This window comes from Poecilia formosa, unplaced genomic scaffold (assembly GCF_000485575.1).
Source record: "Poecilia formosa unplaced genomic scaffold, Poecilia_formosa-5.1.2 Scaffold344, whole genome shotgun sequence".
NCBI lineage: Eukaryota > Metazoa > Chordata > Actinopteri > Cyprinodontiformes > Poeciliidae > Poecilia > Poecilia formosa.
The window spans coordinates 157045-176432 of NW_006800283.1; the positions used below are offsets into that span (position 1 = coordinate 157045).

A 19388-nucleotide genomic window follows, 5' to 3' on the forward strand; every position below is an offset into this window, starting at 1 on the left:
TGAGTTTTGGACATGTTTCTGGTAAACATACTCAAATATTTAGTGTTTTTGTTGTTGTGTTATTAGTTGGTTTGTGGATGAGGTGCTTTAGCTATTGTCTTTACATTTGTGCCTTTGTATCTTTTTCTTATTTTATGCTGTTGCCTCAGTAAGGCTGGTTGTATACTTAATTTGGTGCGTTTAAAATGGAACTTCCTTCTTTAAAATGGTTTAGGATGATAACACCGCTGAGCGAATACCCTGACATTTTCAAGGAATCACAAAATGCATGCCACTTAAAATACCCCCCCCCCAAAAAAACACATTTTTTTTGTTAAAAGCCTGCTTCAGCATTTGGTGCTTTGTGCTCACCCACACACCCTTGTCAACAGAAATAGTCACAGACAGAAACACACACCTACAGACAAATAATGTTAGGCCAGCTGGTTGGTTGTGGTAAAAAGCGTTTGCTGCTTGCCTTAATAGGTAAGAAGAAATATTTTGACAGACTTAATTCTGACTTCCTTTGAGTATATGAACATTAGACATGAGATTATCAAATCATGATAAAGAAAACGTCAAACGTTTTACAGTTTTTCTTTAAGAGAATGACACTTATCTATTGTAAGAGTCAATTATTTCAATTGCTGCTAAAATAATATAACACTGATTATCACAACGTTTTAATGTCAGCTGCAACATGTTGTCTTTAAAGCAGAGACTTGAGCAAAAATACTGAAGAAACCTCCATTAGATTTACCAGTAGTTTTCAATTGCCACTTGCAATTATACCTTTTTATTAAACATTGATTATGCAGAAATAAACTCTGATAAGATGGTATCAGCTGGTTAATTAGTTGGGCTGTCTGCTCAGGTAGCAAACTGCAGTCGGCTGCTTTAAAAAGTAGATGACATCAATAAGATTTATAAGTGGCCTCCAAATAGTTTCAAAATGACAACTTTATTTTTCCTCTAACTATTTCTAAATACCTGAATTTATCTTTCTTGTGAGCAAAGGGCACTTAGTTTTACTCTTGGAGCGAGGCGACAGAAAAAAATCTCATCAACATTGAAGTTTCTCTGAAGTCTCATTGAAAGAACTTTGATGAGTTGTGACAAAATCAGGGAAAATTTTAGTATCGATGATTCGCATTGATCAAAAACTTTCGTGTACCTTAATACAGATAAGTGGAACCGCATTGAATTCAATAGATCAGTCGTTTTGTGACTTTTACACAAGTTACTTGCTAACATCCGACTTTAAAGAAATAATGTGCAGTACTTGAGTAAAGCAACTTTACGAGCATTACCATCATTTATGTCAAGACTGATCCAAAGGCAATACAATAATATACAATCATTATTATATACATGATGTAATATTACAGCTCTAAAGTAGCAGCTCCTAAAGAATTATATCCATCTATCCATTGTCTACCCAGTTAACCTTTTAGGGTCACGGGACGATTACATAGATGCACAAAACCACACACTCACATACACACATTAATACATAAAGACAGTTTGGAGACCAACTAACCTGGCATCCATGTTTTGGGACTATGGGAGGATGTCGAATAATAAGTTATAGCACAACATTATAATGTCATTGGGTCAAATAATGTTTGGAAAATTTAATCTTGAACTTCTGCAGACGGTAGGAAACACATGCTGTACGCACTTTTAACCATTTAAAATGACACGCACGGCGACACCAACCCACGCGTCTTTGGTAGAAAAGGCTTGTGGCAGACAGAAAAGTCCAGACTTGGTGTCCTTGTGAATTCCTGGCGCCGCTCTGGCAGAAAAACGAGGGACAGGTGGGCCGTTCGGTTGGTTTGACCGAGAGAGAGAGAAAATCAGGGAGATGAAAATGAAAAAGGATTAAAGACACGGAAAGTGTCGTTGTCTTAGCAATACGTGAGAGAAAACACACATTTCTGTACAATTAGTTGTCAGAGGAATGACTGTCGAAGCAGAGATTTCAATGTTATGTGCACCAATATTATCCAGTAGCTTGTTTACCAGCATACAGGAATTCTCTTCCAGTTCTGCACAGCATCAAGGTACATAAAGGATGAGGAGGGAGGGAAAGAAACAACAAAAAAATAAATAAATGGGGGCGGGTTAAACTTTGTGTGTAGTTGTGGTGGGGGTAGTGAAAGAGTCCATCAGCTGAGTGTTTGCGCTCTGCTGAGATCAGCAATATTATGCGGGCAAGAAAATAGACTGAGGGAAAGACAGAGGAAGGGAGGAAGGAGGACATGTTCAAGTGAGTGAGTGCTTCTGTCTTTCTTCTGCCAAGCTTCAGCAACCGGGGGAAAAAAAAAAAAACTGCGGAGTGAAATGAAACAAGAAGCAAAATGCAGCGTCAAGGATTGGGACTCGACGGCAGAAGGTGTACAAGTCTCTTGTTCCTGGGCCGGTCCCAGTTCCCCTCGCTTCTGATGAACGAGTCCTTCCACTGGGAAATGGTTCGGACTTCCTGGCCAAGGCCTAGAACGAGCAGAACAGTCGGAAAATGTCTTTATCGACGACATTCACATGGCACAGAATCCAGTTTTAACCAGTCGTCTCATCCGCATTTCACTATGTGGGCTTAGTTTATTTAATCATAGTTGTGAATCCACAGGTCTCAACACATTTCAAAGATTTTAAGCACTGCAACATGTTGTGTTGAAAAGGACAGCGAGTGCAGATTTACTCTAACAGAGCGCACTGCAAAACCACGAAACCTTACCAAGTATTTTTGTCTTTTTGGTTTTAGTACAAATACATTTGTATGCTTGGAAAAAAAAAGGACAAAACTAACTTAAAAATAACTTTTCAACACTTTTTAAGAGCTTGTCTTAAGTCAATGTTTGTCAATATTTAAGAATTATTGACTTAAAGCAAACTCCTATACTTTGCTGAAAAGTTCATTGTGGGTTTTTTTTTTCAAGTGTATCAGTATATTTGCACTAGAAAGTAAACAAAAAATACTTAAGATTTTGTGTTTTTGCAGTGTACATATAGTACATTTTATTTAAATCGAATTACACTCGATAGTTAAATTTCATTTATTAGGTGATTCCATGTTCAAGATTGTGTCAAAAATAAATTTTTGCCGTATCGTAAACAAAGATATTAGCAACTAGCGATGCACAATATGTTGGTGTCGTCCGAACAACTTTAATAACCGATCTCTATGCACACCTTGTTGCCATTTATGTGTGTGTTTCAGGAAAAGAAGGGGCGGGGTTTTGCCCATGTGGTATTTGCTTGGTCGGATATCAATACCGGCCCAAATTGTTTTAGGTTTTTATCTTGTTTTATATTCACGTTCCCAGATGCTTCCCTGGATTGAAATGTATGACATTTGGAGACCAAGTCAAAACCTCAAAGTTGTCGTGCTCCTCAAACTGTTCCAGAACAATTTTCTTTTGCAACAAAGCAAAGAGGACCAAAGATGAAAAAGTAAAGTCCCATTTTTCTGACCCACTCATCTAACAACCACGCTTTGGGCCGTGTCAAACTTGCTCCAGTCGTTACTCTTGAGGACAGAGTGTTCATTTGCTGCCTGATGTATTCCACTCAGGTGCAATGATGCAGAGGTTGGCTCTGTCATTAACCTTACTTGTGACGATCATAATGTCTGATCGGTGTATATAATAAGCATTAAGGCTCCAAAGTGTCCATTGATAAGATTTTTTTTTAAAGTAGCTCATTTATAGTGACTATAGCTACAGCATAGAACATATGGAGAAAGGTTTCGCCAAAAAGGAGACTTTCTCAGTTGGTGACGGAGATTTTTCTTGAATTTCAACCATTGTTATTTACCGATTGCATCCCGAGACACGCTGTTGAAATCCTCCAACTTATGTGTTTAATTTCCATCGTCTGTGGTCTAATTCTGCCTCGTGCGTGCATGTGAAGCGTAAAGCGCGTGCTGGCGAGGGAGTCGAATATTGAGGACTCAGTGGGAGACGGTGACTGGACAGGAGCTCACACTGTGGTGACACATGGCTCTCCCACACAACTTCCACATGATACACACATCGCCCATGTGCACGCATGTATGCGCATGCATGTCGTCGGTGCATTTGTGCTGTTTTTTTTTTTTTTTGCTAATAGTGCTGACAGAGAAAAGATAAGACACAGTCACACAGCACCACCCTCACCACCACACACAGCGCCTAATAAGATCAACATGGCTGTTTTCTGCAGCATTAAGTGATGATTCACGAAGTCGTGCCACAACCTTTTCTGTCATCTGAACAAAGAAAAGTAAATGTGGGGTTTTCACGTTTCTAAGATTTAAAATAACATTCATTTGAAGCTCAGTGTTTCATGTGCGCTGTTTGAAAACACATGTAGCCATAACTACGGGTACAATCTTTTCATAAAACTTGCTCAGAGTTCTGTCCCATTCCTCCTGACAGAACTGGTGCAGTCAGATTTCTAGGCCGCCCTGCTTTTCGCACGGTTTTAGCTCTCGTACGGGTTCAACAGCGCCGGGGCTTTTCAAGTGGCCGATCCAAAACATTCACTTTGTTGCTCTTAAGTCTCTTTGTAACTAATTCGGCGGCATGCTCAGGGTCATCATCATTCGGAAGCCTCATTTGTGTCTGGCGTTGCCTCCCTGTCTGGAAGCTTGAATCGACGTGTCAGAATTTCCATGTAAGGTCCGTTTCTCTGGACAGTGTCCTCTGTGTGCAGTGGACTGGTCCATCCTGCCGTAAAACACTCCAACAGCCTGATACTTCACCTCTGCACTTTACAGTTGGCATGGTGTTCTCAGGCTTTGCCAGCTTCAACAAATTACCAAACAAATAAATAGTAAATGGACCGAATATATATGTATGTTTATATAGCGCCTTTCTAGTTGTACTGACCATTCAAAGTGCTTTACAATAGAGCCACATTCACCCAGTCGCACTCACACATGCACACACTGCAAAAACACAAAATCTTACCAAGTTTTTTTTTTTTTTTTGGTCTAGTTTAGTTTGGTCTAGTTGCAAATGTCTTAATACACTTGAAATAAGCAAAAAAGAAAAGGAAAAAAAAACTTTCCAGCACTCTATCGGATCTTGTTTTAAGTCAGTAATTCCTTAAGGGAAAAAGTTCCAGTTGTAAGTGAAATAATCTGCCAGTAGAACAACACATTTTTCCCACATTATAAGTATATATGTCTTGTTCCACTGGCAGATTATTTCACTTATAACTAGTACTTTTTCCATCAATATTAAGGGATTATTGACTTTAAACAACATCCTATTTCATGCTGAAGAGTTACTTGTAAGTTGTTTTTGTGTTATTTCAAGTGTACAAAGACATTTGCACTAGAAACTAGACCAAAAATTCTTGGGTAAAATTTTGTGCTTTTACTTACCTTTGCATGTTCTCAGACACTAACACTGGAATAATGTTATGTTTTCATGACTGTCCTGTGCTTTTCATATTTTTGTTTGGTGTAATTGTCGTCCTGTATTATCATTGGGATTTTTGCAATATTTGGAAAAAAAAAAAAGAGAAAACTTTAAAATGACTAGTGTTGAGGTTTGATCAGTCGAATAATATTCCAGTTCCGACATACAATTCATATCTGTGCGTATAAGAGAAACATTTGCGTGGATCTTACAGAAGCACAACAAATCTTGTCTGCTGCATCCAACTCTGCCATATCTGATCAAACGTGTGTGTGAATGTGTGTCTGTGTGTGGCGTAACATTGCTCTTAAACAGCTTGGCTGATGTCTGCAAGTGGGACAAGTTGTGCTTATGTGTGCAGAAGGTATATTTTCCAGAATGCACCAGAGCTGCTGTCAGAACAGGGTGTGAGAGGGTGAAGTAAGGGAGGTGTGTGAGTGCGTGTGTGTGTGCGCGCGTGTCCGTGCGTGTGTTTGTGGGTGGGATATGCAGGGGGTTTTGATGGGTTAAAAAAAATCAATTGCCAGGAGACCCACTTCCTATCCCCGTTGCTGCGGCAATGCCGAGATTCCATCAATGAGCAGGGGTAGCGTTTCCTAGGCAACGCTTGTGAATGAGAGCAGATCGGTAACCGTGGAGACTCTGCAAAAAGAGAGGAATCGCCGGTTGCCATGGCAATGCTGTGAACAAGGAGAGACTGGCCAAAGTGAAGGGAGCAGGTGACCTCTGATCTTCATCAGGGCTCTCCATTGTCATCATCAGACGTGGCTCTTCATCAGGATGGAGACGCTGCGGATCAGAACCGGACCCGGTGTTTTGAATAAGTGGCGTCACAAAGGCCTTACTGTGTCATTAATGCAATCATTTCTATGTGCACCTCCCATCAGCTATATTAATAAACCTCTCTCAGTCTCAAACCTCTGGTTGTCATGATGCTAAAATTTCAAACCTTAAGTTGATATTAAGGAAAATCTTCACTTTGAACTGCCTTGTTGCTGAAAATATGATGTATGAATAAAATTACCTTACCTTCACTGGGCCATTCTGTGATGCTAATTTTTACACAGATAGCGTTAGCTTATGTTGACTGTGAGGTTTACCGCTTTACTGGCCTTTTTAAGTCAAACATCAGTGTTGTAGCATTAGCTTCTAGCTTTAGCACAGCTAGCATTTGGCGACCTTCAGCGTTAACTTTTTTCCTGAACATCTGTCTGTCTCATAGGGGAAAATGCTTCGTTGTTAGCATGGCTGGCATATGCATTTTTAAATGTTTTTTTTTTTTTCTGGCTGCACTCACAGTGTCTGTTATTGCAGGATTGCTGCTGGAGGAAATCGGACTACTTGGGCAAATTTGTCAGTTTGTGTCGATTTTGATGTAAATGAGTCTTTGAATGAATTATTTTTCTAGTATCAGTTATGTTGAGATATTGATTATTTTGATAATGTGATAGGGACATCAGACATCTCCTCTGTAGGCTCTTTACCTTTGATTCAGAGGCAAGTTGTTAATTCAACGATGGCGTGCTGCATCGTTGAAAAGTCACAGAAGGCGTAAACTCACACACAAAACAAAACGTACAAATTAGCGTAGTGTATGATGGAAAACAAAGACTGGCCATGTTGAAGTGACTACGTCGGGCACCTTTGGTTTCTGGGATGAAATGTTTGTTCAGTTTTCTTTCTGTGACATTTGAGAGCTTCACAGATGTGAGATTTTTATCAGTAACATTTAATTTTAGGAAAAGCAAATTAGAGATGGTTAACTATCTTTTTTTTTTTGTATTTTACAGAAGCATTGACTAACGTCTTATTTTGTTGGAGTCTATCCATCCATCCATTTTTTTATATCCCTGCTAAATCTTTAAAGGGTTGCCGTGGTGAGCACATTCATACCCAAGGCCTGTTTTTTATGGTTATTACAGTAACCATGTATTAAAAATAACAAGATTTTTAAATTTTCTCAGTGTAGAACACCTGAAAAAAAAGGTTTTTAAAAACCTAACGTAAAAAACATAAATAAATACTGACTTAGTCAAAACAGACTTTCAACATCCCTCCATCTTTTAATCAGTTTGAATGTGAGTTCATGGGGGCAGCGTTAGCTCGGTGCTAACCTGGATTTCCTCTAATCAGAAAGTGTCGCTGGTGAACCGTGGCTCTTCTTAAAGCCACGTTTTACACATGTGGAAAACTCACGGCTGGTCAACACGCTGCGCTGCGGTTTCATCAGGGCTTGTGCTGCTTTACGGGGTTAACAGTTTGTTGTTTCCCTGCAGCGTGAGCCTCTGTCATCACCATCCAAACACCTTTCCCCACTGCAGAGAAAACCCGGCCTCATTTCATCTCTGGAGTCTCTGTTTGCCTGCTTCGGCTTCTCTTACGAGCCGCACTGTCTCTCCTTCTCAGCAGTTGGATCTAACACTTTTGACACACAGGACTATCGCTCCCTTTCAATCTGCTCACTCTTTTTCACGCTCTCCGTCTCTTAAGGGGATGCCGCCTTTCTTTCTTCACAATTGGTATTTCATTAAGGACTCTCTGGCGCAGTCTTTAAGGGGACGGAGCTCCTCTGTGATATTCTGTGTTTATATATTCTCTGTTACAAAAAAAAATGGATTTGAATGATTATTTTTAAGCCCATTTTGAAGCACGCCTTTAAAAGAGAGAGAGAGATACATGCCAGCTCCTGACAGGAGGAAACATGCAGCCATCTGTCTCCACAGCATGCTCAGTATAGCTTAGGTCAGTGAGGAAAAAGCTTTAGATTTTAATAAAGTGGACAAAATAAGAGTTTAAGATACTGTTTTGTTTTTAGCTGTTGAAGACGTGTAAAAACAGTGTAATTGATGGACAGTGTTACCAAACCGTCATGGCGAAGTACCAACTGGTTTTTTTAAAAATTTGATTTACAATTTTATCTTGTGCTTTTAAGCAATAGCTGATTGTTTTATTTAAGTTGGCAGTGATATATATAGGGAAACTAAAAACTTATTTCAGAAACCTCACCTACACTGATAAATATATTCTAAAACGTGACTTTTGTAAGACTGCTGATTTTTGTCTTATTCTTTTTTTTTTCCTCTAACAGCTACACACAAAGAAAATATATAGTGGCATTTTAAATATCTATTCTTATCTTGCTGCTATTATCGGTTATTGATTGTATGCATTTAATTCAGTTAAATTTTTGTTTTAAATCATGTTTAAAACATGAACATAACTCAAAGTCCTTCAAAAGGTGAGACGTAACGATAGAAATGATCATAATAGAAAGATTAAATTAAAACACAGCAGAGCTACATACAGTACAGAAAAGTGAAACCACAGGCTACATCAGCCGATGAAACCGGTAAAAAAAAAAAAGAAAAAAAGATGAATAAGAAGAAAGACATCACTTCGCACTTGTTGTATAAGAGAGTAGCCACTGTCGAACAAAGTTTTGATAAAATTGCTAATGATTTCCAGTGGATTCCTCAAGTGTTCACTTGTCGGTAAATATTTGTTCTGTTCCTTTTATTGCTGTCCATTCATTGCCTTTTTCTTGGAGTTTATTACGCAGAAGTAGGATTCTCTGTAGGTTTTCTTGCCCAACATTTGCGTTGTTGTTGTTGCCAAACCAATAGCACTCAGTTTGCGGTTTGATTTCTGCTGATTACGTCTCCAATCGAAGAGTTTTTGTATACAAGCTGTTACTGTTGCACCTCACAGAATCACCAAATCACTTTATCTCGCAGCACAAACCAGTTCATTCATTACATTGTCACTGATGTAGAAACTCAATAGTCGACATTACACATCTGTTTGTGAGCGGAGTAGTTTGGATTAATGATGTTTCTCTGCTTGTTCAATCATTTCTCCTTCAGACTCCTGACAGCTTCAAGCAGAAAAGAGCACAACAATAAATCAAATATAGATCATTATGGTGATACTTACAATCATAAGTCTTCACTCGTTATCTCTGCTTTGTGTTCTTTCAACTATACCTGAGAAAACATTGTGTTAATCTTCCATTCATTACATTTTTCCTCACACTTCCTCCAAAAACGTATGTACTTTCCTTTATTATTTGTGGAAGTTCTCCGTAAACATTTCTATTCCCACTTTTTCCCTGGCATGCTCTCTGCTCCATCTACTGGCCACCGGCATGTACTGCGGGCTGGCTCGGCTGTTGCTAGGGACAACTGCTTCTTGAAGAACTGAGTCATCTGGCAGCAGGGAACGGTTGCTGCACATGCAGGCTTTGCATGGACCCTAATTTGAGAGATACGGCATAAACCCCCCCCCAAAAAAAAACACTGAAATGTGGGTAAAAAGAATAGAAAATATTGGAAAACTAATAATCCAATGAAACCGACGTCGCTTGATCCAAGTTGTCTTTGAATTTCCCCCTCAAACACAGACCTCGAAGCTGCTTCAGAAAATGTGAATAACCCCGGTGTCATGTCGGAGCAATGCATTCTGGTTGTTTTGCTCAGGTCTGGGCTGTTGAGGCTCGCAGCGTGGCCTTTAACTGAGGCTGTTAAAAATCCATTGAGGAAATGAGTGGCTCAGCTGCCAATGCTGTGTCTCTAAATAAATGACCTCTTACTGGAATTAGCAACAAACCTGGAAAGAGTCGGGGTGGAAATCACAGGGAAATGTAAAAAATTTAAATAATAAAAAAAAAAATGGCATAAAAGTCAGGACAAGAGAATATACAGTTAAGAAAGGTTTCTTTAAAAACCCAAAATACTGATTATTTTGTATGAAGCAATGTCTGAAGATGCCTTCATCTTGAAAATGTGGCACTTAAATTATTTTATTCTTGTTGGGCTCAAACTGACATTTTTATTTTTTATTTTTTGCAATCTTGATGTTTAAAATTGAAACATTTTAAACATTCTGCACTACAAAATACAGTTAAATTGGCTTTTATTAACCATTTAACAAGTAATTAATAAAAGACCACTTTATTAACCATTTTTGCCTTGAAACTGTGTTCAATAATCCATGGAATGAGTCATTTGTCTTGTCCTATAACAGGAAGTTCTTTATGATATTCAAATAAAGCTGAAGCTGCATTATGTAACTTTTATTTATTTATTTATTTAAAGTGTTTTTACATATTTGTTAAAACCGTCACTATGTTGAGACAGTTTAGTATAATACGAAAAATATGTGGGGGGGGGAATAAAGCTCTTTCACCTCCTCCTAGAAATGCACCACTTCCAGTCAGAAACAACCAATCAAAGCCAGACGGAGAGTCTTGGCGCTGTCAATCACTCTCATGTACGTGCTGCTAAATCTGACAATGGCGAAGAAACAACTTACAGTTTATCTGCCTCCATCAGTGGCCATGCTAACTAGCCTTAGCATTCATGGCAGGCTCTGCTGTCTGGAAGAAACTGTAGCGTAGCAGAGAGGAAGGAGGAGGGTTGAGCGGCTCATATACAGGCCTGATTGACAGCAATAAGAAACCACTTCCTGGCTCTGATTGGTTGTTTCTTCTGTTTTAAAGTGCTGAAATGTGAAATGTTGCACATTTCAGTGCTTTGTTGTTAAAATGTGCGGCACGAATAAACTTGTGTTGACTAGTAAAGTAAAATTAAATGGATAATCATATCTGGAGGGAAATGGCAAAAAAGGAACAAAATAGATTTTAAATGAGTACAACCATCAAAAACAAGACGGATCAGAAATGGTACAAAGCAAACATTTTGAAAAACGAAGGCTAAAGTGCCGTTTTTAGTCATCTTCAAACTTTGTGTGTGACCTCCAAACTGGAAAAACAAAAAATTGCTCCGCTTAATTCCAAAATTCCAGTAGAGATCTCTTTGCAGAAGTGTTATCTAAAGATCACATTTTCCCGTTTCCAAGAACCTAAGTTTTCCTGAAAGACTGGAACAGGAATGAATCTGAACGCTCAAGTGACTGAATTGCAAAGACTAATACCAGTCGTCATGAAGACGAGGAATGTTGCAAGTCAGTCGTATGGAAAAAAACTTGCAGTTGTACCCGGTGAACCAACAGAACCACTGACAAAGTACCGCTCTCACTTTTTTCTTGTGTTTGTGCAGAATTCTGTCGTCTGTGGGGTCTCAGCTTGATCTGAGGACGCTCCGAGCTGTCAGAGTGCTGCGGCCGCTAAAACTGGTGTCTGGAATTCCCAGTGAGTTGTGACTGATTTATTTTTATTTCTAACATAAAAAAAATTAAACCAACATCCAAAAAAGGACATTTCCATTTCCGTTGACCTGATTATGCATAAGCTGCCAACATTTAGTTAACTATTACCTTTACAGCTGAGGTTACAAGGATTTAGGCACTTTAGTGGCATTTTCTTGGCTCAGCTTTAACCCCATCTTTAGTCAACAGTCAATACGTAGAGATTTAAACACTGGATACGTTGGAGAATTGATAAAATGGAGTAATATGCCTTACCTCACTGCAAAGGTTTTCCCCTATTTGAACTTCCTCTTGGTGTTTTTGTTCCAAACTTCTTCTGAGTATTTCTCACTGTCATCCAGGCCTGCAGGTGGTGCTCAAGTCCATAATGAAGGCCATGATCCCCCTGCTTCAGATCGGCTTGCTGTTGTTCGTGGCTATCCTTATGTTCGCCATCATCGGCTTGGAGTTCTACATGGGGAAATTCCATAAAACCTGTATCGATCCCGTTACAAGTAAGCAGGAAGTGAAAATGAGAAGTAACCGTATCCATCATTGTTCTGTCCTCGCAGGCGTACTGGACTATGCAAGACAGATGGCTAAAACAAACAAACAAACAAAAAACTTAAGGCGCTGATTGTGTTCTGAGCTTTCATGTAAAAAAAGACGAACATTTTGAACATCTTAAATACATATTTGGTCCAAAAATAAACATATAAATAAAAGAAAACGGTGTGAAGCGCGTCAAATGAGCATGTTGCGGATTTAAGCCATTTCCGTATACTATTAGAAATTTTACACGGATGGCTGCGAATGTGTTAGGACACATTGAACGCGGCTACGCTAACACAAAAACATTAGAAACAGCAGATAAACTTAATTATTTTATGTCAAACATTCTAGGACAATAGCATACGGCTACTTCCGAACAAAGATACGTCAAGGCTCAAACAATATGGTGGAAACACTGTCCCTCTGCCACGCTGTAGGCAGAAACGCTGGTCAGTGACTTTTAACGAAAACAAAACCTAACTTAAATCCTGCCACAAGGGGGCAGTAAATCAACAGAAGATTAATGCAAACTTTTCTATGCAACTCTTCTGAGTATCATAATACAGTCATCAAAAAAACATGTAAACACTGTACATTTGGTCCAATGTGAAGACACCTAGAGACCAGTTGGTTAATTTCCTTTGAACCTTATTTGCTAGTTCTTTGTAAAACTGATTCATACATCTTAAGCTTTCTCCCCATTTCTTTCTTTCTTTCTTTCTTTTTTTTACAACTACAAACTTCAGTATGTTTTCAGTGGAATTGTTATGTGAAATGAGATCTAAAGAAATTGAAGCAAAGGGTCTAAAACAAATTATCGAGTCAGTTTTTGACAATTGCATGCCACTTTTTTGTTTGCACTCTTCAATCGTGTTACTTTGTGTTTGTCTGACACATAAAATTCCAGTGAAATATGTTGATGTTTGAGTTTGCATCTTGAGAAAATGTGAAAAAGATAGTGGTAGGAATGTTTTTTTTTTTTTTTATGCAGTGTCCAACATGCTGTAAAAAGTATTCGACCACCCAACCCCTACGTACATATTTTGTTTTTTTTGCATTTTTGTCAGACTTAAATAATTTATATTAGGAAATAAATGGTAATATCAGCACCTTCAGACTAGCCAGCAGCAATTAGCAATCACTTGGTGGAACTGTTATCTGCTGAGCTCATTATAGGAGCAACTTCTCAGCTGGTAAAGACGTTGTTAAAGGGTTAATTGAAGGAGCCATGTTGTGATAACTTCCTGAAGGCGAAGTTTCAGAAAGAGCAGGAGGTTTAAAGAGACAGAGGCCCAATTTCAAGGCGATGAGTTACAAAGTTAAATTTCTTTTGAGTTGCATTTGGCATATATGCCGTTTTCATAACAACTGAAGGTAACATTGTTTGTCTTTCGTCCCTCTCTACCCAGGGGAGGATGTGGATTCTCGGCCATGTGGTCTCAAACCACCCTCCAGATTGTGCCCCAACGACTCATCGTGTGAACCCGGCTGGATCGGACCAAACTACGGCATCACTCAGTTTGACAACATCCTGTTCGCTATTCTGACAGTCTTCCAGTGCATCACTATGGAAGGATGGACAGAGATGCTCTACTTTGTATGTCTAAAAAACAACTGAGCTAAACTTTTCTTTAAACAAAGAAATGCACATAAATTTTAAACAAGCCCTGAAGGTTTTATTTCCAACCAGCCGCTCTGCATATTTTTGAACTACTTCCAAGATTCTGGGAAATAAATAGACCAACAATTTATGATGTCTTTCTAAAACTATTCTGATCTGTTTTTCTCAAATTCTTTAGCTTTGACAAAGTACTTAACATTTTTTGACCACTACATCTCCTCTACACATCATTTGTGGACTAAGAACAGAATGTACTTTGGAAAATTAACAACATCAAAGCCTAAACACTCAAAACAAACTATTTACTTGTTTTAGATAATGTAGACATGTTATATACGCAGAATCCTGAAAAAAAAAGTCAAATAAAATTGGAAAAACGACAATTTTGACTCATAAAGTAAGTTTTAGTTTCACATTTTTCCTGGAAAAGATCTTAAATGTTCTTATCAGTATTTGCAGTGGTATCACAGCAATATCCGTCATTAAAACAGAATCTGGTGATATTTGGACGGAATCTCAAAGATATGTGAAAATAGGATTTCTTATGTCTAAATGAAAAAGTAAATTAAGATCGTGCTTAAAGACTTTATCCAAAATGTATTTCCCCATCTTTCCTCGTTTTCGTCAGCTCGACCTCTTCTCATCTGCCCTTTTCTTGCTGTTAGAGACCATCCCTCGCCCCCCTTCCTCACCTCCCTTTCTTCAGGTCCCTATTCTGGTCCGTCTATATTTAACATCTTTTCTGATGGATGAAGCCTGACTTCCACACTCACGCATGCAGTCAGGAGGGAACCGATGAAAGTTTAATAGCCATGTGGCAGCCTGCATTGTGCCATCTGGATAAAGATGAACCTGACACATGCACACAAACACACCAGCAGATGACAGATCCATGCAGGGAGTTTCATTTAAAAAAAAAAAAAAAAAAAAAAAAAGAGGAAAAACGATATCGCCATTAAGGTCATTTTTTTTTGGATTGTCAGTTGAGTTTGTTTAGTGGTGGAGGCAAATGTAAGTCATTGTGTTTGCGTTCACGATGAGCAACTCGGTACAACAAATGAATGCAAGTGAAAAATTTGCTGCAACACGACACTGGACAAACACTGTGTTTTTTTTTTCTAAATTAAAAGAGAGCACCTGCTTTCAGGTTTATTTGTACTTTTTAAAAAAAAAAAAAAACGACGTATATGCAAAATCAACACATCTGACATCTGTTGTAAAATGTAATTTATTGCTTTTTACGCTGTGCAAACTTTGTTATATTTCTATTTTTCGAAGGGTTTTGATTACAGTGAGGAAGGAGTTGATTCTTGTAAAATAAGACGGACTATGACCCCTCTCAAAAAGCGAAAGTTGAGGGAAACCTTCTGTCGGTAAACGTTGTGAAAAGGGAAACAAACGGTTTCAAAAGCTGGATTGAAGCGCCCCCTGGTGTGTAGAAAATGATGCATGGTTGGCTCAAAACATTCGTTGACAAACGGCGCCTAAAGAAAGTTGAGGACAAAACGACCAAAACTAGAAATATTGAAAATATTTGATGGTTGATAGGAAGCCCATGAAATTTTCCATCTCTACTTGACATCAGACCTAAACAATCCAAACCAAAGCCGAGACATTTTGTCCGAACCCAACTTCCCATGTAAACGCAACATACGATTGCTAATAAGCTTCCAGTTTAAAATGCTTACTAGTGTCATTCTCCTGTGCTATGCTTTTGTTTAACATCTTCCAGCTCCAGTTTGTCTCTTGTTGTAACCGCCGGATGAGTAAAGGGAGAATCATCTGGGATGTGTGATTGATAGGAGCGGAGCAAAATGGGGCCACATGCATTTAAACCTATTGGCTCATACTGATCATGTCAAACCAAAGAAAGCCACTAGAGTTTTTGTTCCAGAGGAAAGCTTTGAGATTACACACCAAGTTTCATGCCCCATGTGAAACCTGAAATTGCTGAATCCTTCATGTGGCTTTTCTCTCGTAGAGCAACGATGTGGATGGCAGCATGTGGAACTGGATGTACTACATCCCCCTCATCATCATCGGCTCCTTCTTCATGCTCAACCTGGTGCTGGGTGTACTTTCAGGGTATGGCCTGAGCTCTTTCAACCTGTAGCTCTTCGAGCAACTTCCACATTTCCTTTCCACGATGCTTCTGTGTACTTTGTGATGAGCAAGAGAGAACATGACGTAAAATGTTCCCCGCAGTGAATTTGCCAAAGAGAGGGAACGGGTGGAGAACAGGAGCGAGTTCCTCAAGCTGAGGCGGCAGCAGCAGATCGAGCGAGAGCTCAACGGATACTTGGAGTGGATCTGCAAAGCGGGTCAGTTCATGCTGATGGACAACGTTTCATTCATACGCACAGCTCCGGCTGCTGGATTTACATCTGCTACTCCTTCACTTTTTGCAGAGGAGGTGATTCTGGCTGAGGAAGACGCCACGGGGAACTTTGATGGTAACTGATTGTCCTTTTTTGTTATTTTTAAGAGTCTTTTTGCTCCTCCAGAGCTTTGTCAGATTATAGCAATTTAGAATAACCACGGCATCAAAATGTGTCGTTTTGTTGGAGTTCTGACTCGTTATTTAAATGTGGAGACAAGTGAATAAATGTAGCACGTGTACGTCAACAAGCGACAGACTGTGGGAGTGAGACTGACATTTCAGAAAATAGAGGGATGAATAACCAGCCTTCCTTTCCTGTGTCTCACTAGGTTCGAGACGAAGGCCGACCATCAAAACCAGAAATAATAAAACAGAGCTGTTGAATCAAGAGGAAGGAGAGGACAACATAGGAGATGCAGTAGGTAAGGAAAATGGAACAATGTTAGTACACATTTCATAACTTTATTAATCATTTTAGTTGTGATGCTTTAACAGAATTTAAAAAGCTTTGATGGAGAAAAGAAGCGTTTGTGAAAGTTTAAAGTAGTTTTTTGTTATCTTTTGTGAATGATGCACCTGATGTTTTTTTTTTAATACTTATTTTTTATTGAACATTTATGAACACATACAGTGGAGAGGCACTTGGTGTTTCATAAACTGTTGATGATGAGTTTATGGGTTGCCGTTTGTAAAGTTAGCCCTATTTATAAATGTCACAGTTTCAAAGTAAAAACACTATTAAGAAGCTATGTATTTAGCTTCAAGCTAAGGTAAATATTTAGCTAACAAGCTAAATATACAGCTTCAAGCTAAATATTTGACCTCAAACTAAATTTTCTAGTTGAAAATTAAACATTTGGTTTGTTAGCAAGGTACATATTTGTCCTCAAAGTAAATACTTAGTGTGCGGCTAAATATATTTAGCGCTAATCTAAATATTTATTTCAGTGCTTCTCTTTATGTTTAGCTTGAGCTAGCTCAGTGCAGCTAGGTTAGCTAGCTTAGTCAGAAGCTCAATGTTTAGTTAATTAACAAGCTAAATACTTAGCTTGAGGCCAAAATATGTAGCTTGCAAGCTAAATATTTAGTCTATAATATTTTATTCTAAGCTAAATATTTAGTTTGAACCTTAATATATAGTTTGTAAGCTAAATATTTAACAGCATAGTTAAATATTTAAACTGTGACATTTATAGTTGAAAGCTAAAGTATAAATGTGTAGTTTTAGTTAATGTCAATGAGTAACATTCGTTCACATTCATTCATGGTGAAATGTTGCTCATTTCACCATGAATAAATAACATGGTGACACTATGACTGAAAAATGAACTCCCATTTTGTTTTCTGATGACAGGCTACATAACCCAAATTATTGCTGTCAGTTTGTTGACTGTGTGACTTTTCACACACCAGCCCCGCTGAGTTGCCCTTCTTGCCCATAGGATTTGCTCGCTCCAGCATAAAGAGCGGTAAGGACGGGACGAATTACAGTAAGAAAGAGCGACGGATGCGGTTCTTCATCCGGAAGATGGTGAAGACGCAGGCCTTCTACTGGACCGTCCTCTGCCTGGTGGGCCTCAACACCATCTGCGTGGCCGTGGTGCATTACAACCAGCCAGACTTTCTTTCCGACTTTCTCTGTGAGTAAACAAACAATAACTTTTCTCCAGCTATCACACTTTGGTCACAAAGCACACAGCTGCTTTTCTCAGCACTGCAACACTCAACGGTAATTCAGTCTTTAACTTGCGGTTTGAGATACTTTTCACTCTCATTGTGCTTTTATAGATTTTTTCTAACTTTTTGCTTACATCGTTTGCCTGATCTGGTGAATAATCCAGATTATTTACTGTTCAGTTGCGCTACGGTTTTGTTGGTACTGACATGCGAGACGCATTCAGCAGAATCACCTCGTTGTCTCTGGCTGCTATCCAACACCATTAGCATATGAAGCTGGAGTTCCTGGTGGAGTCCTTTTATCACTACGCTGTCATATACTCTTCCACTCACGCCACTATTGACTTCTACTCATATTAGTCTTTGTCGAATACTCATGCACGCTGCTTTCTGACTGTATTCATCCCAACCTCTGCTTTTATTTGCACTTTCTCTCCGTTTTCCTTACATTTGTCTCCGTCTGCTGCTGCCTCCACTCCCTGTTTGACCTTTTTTTCCTCCTTTTTCTACATTTGTTTTCCTTTCCTCGACAAAAATCACACCTTCCTCACTTCCTCTCCTGTTCTTCTCTCCTCCTTCAGTCTATGCAGAGTTCATCTTCCTCGGTTTGTTCATGTTTGAAATGCTGATCAAAATGTACGGCCTGGGCATCCAGCCCTACTTCCACTCCTCATTTAACTGCTTCGACTGTGTAGTGAGTACCCCGACGTACACATGCACACACGCGCACACACACACACACGCACACACACACTCACACCCCCACACACACACACATTCGCTTCTTGTAACGGCTTGTATCTTTTGAATGGATCAGGCTTAAGTTTGTTCATATTTAGCTCCAACCGGTGCTTCAAAACACGTCACCAGTGTGTTTTCAGTCAAATGTAGCCTATTTTACTCGTCTTGCTTGTGAGTTTTGTATTTAAAAATAAAAAAAAAATTGCAGGCTCTTTCAAGAAACACTAACCTACCCACTGTAAGGTGGCATATATTTGACACAACAGTGACTTAAATCTCACACCAATGAACCAAGAATGACGTCTCCTTCTCATTCTGTCCTGTTCTGCGCTGTTTGAGACTCACTCAGCACCGAATGATAAATGCTTAAACTGAAACAGTGAAACCCAACCCTCATATCGTTTCAGTTCACAAATATTTGACCGCCTGTAGGTCATTGAATGTTTATTGCTAGATGGTGAGTTGATCCTTAAATGTGGGATAAAAATAAAACCTCAACAGTAATCCAAATAAAATCCTGTCTGGTTTTATTTGTCACTATATACTTAAGGGTCTACTTCCTAGTTAAGTCAGGTAATGAATGTTTTGTCACTTGAACATTTATTAACTTAATAAATAAGTAATACATTGTGTTTTATTTTATTTAATTCTGTATTTATGGGTGAACTGACTCTACTTTCTGAGTTTTTTTTAAATAATATTTTGCCACTTGGAGCGGTGAATTTTTATCAGTTCATGTTTACTATACAAATAAATAAAACAGTGCATAAATGTCACTGTGAAAGTACCATATTTAATCTTTTTTTACTTACTTTTTGCCATACTTAAGAATCAACTTACTGTACTTTTCAATTAAATTGGCTGAAATATATATATATATATA

The 19388-nt window shown here is 38.7% G+C and overlaps 1 protein-coding gene and 1 long non-coding RNA gene across 25 annotated transcripts in view; one reads left to right on the plus strand and one right to left on the minus strand.

Annotated features, from left to right (window-relative positions):
• Window positions 1–11895, minus strand: part of LOC107833206 (uncharacterized) — a 29785-nt gene extending 17890 nt beyond the window's left edge. The window contains exons 1-2 of one of the 2 annotated variants that reach the window (XR_001658919.1): window positions 11811–11895; window positions 9324–9373 (exon numbers count right to left, since the gene is read on the minus strand). This is a non-coding gene — a long non-coding RNA (uncharacterized LOC107833206). Of the gene's footprint in view, window positions 1–921; window positions 2476–9323; window positions 10451–11810 lie in introns of those variants that run through there. The other variant, XR_001658918.1, reaches the window with a different exon arrangement.
• Window positions 1–19388, plus strand: part of cacna1ab (calcium channel, voltage-dependent, P/Q type, alpha 1A subunit, b) — a 138958-nt gene that overhangs the window by 47573 nt on the left and 71997 nt on the right. For all 23 annotated transcript variants that reach the window (XM_016661809.1, XM_016661807.1, XM_016661815.1 and 20 more), the window contains 9 exons: window positions 11447–11538; window positions 11897–12049; window positions 13496–13683; window positions 15689–15792; window positions 15913–16028; window positions 16116–16160; window positions 16417–16509; window positions 17530–17727; window positions 18346–18458. In XM_016661809.1, coding sequence (XP_016517295.1) covers window positions 11447–11538; window positions 11897–12049; window positions 13496–13683; window positions 15689–15792; window positions 15913–16028; window positions 16116–16160; window positions 16417–16509; window positions 17530–17727; window positions 18346–18458 — 1102 coding nt within the window. The remainder of the gene's footprint in view (window positions 1–11446; window positions 11539–11896; window positions 12050–13495; window positions 13684–15688; window positions 15793–15912; window positions 16029–16115; window positions 16161–16416; window positions 16510–17529; window positions 17728–18345; window positions 18459–19388) is intronic.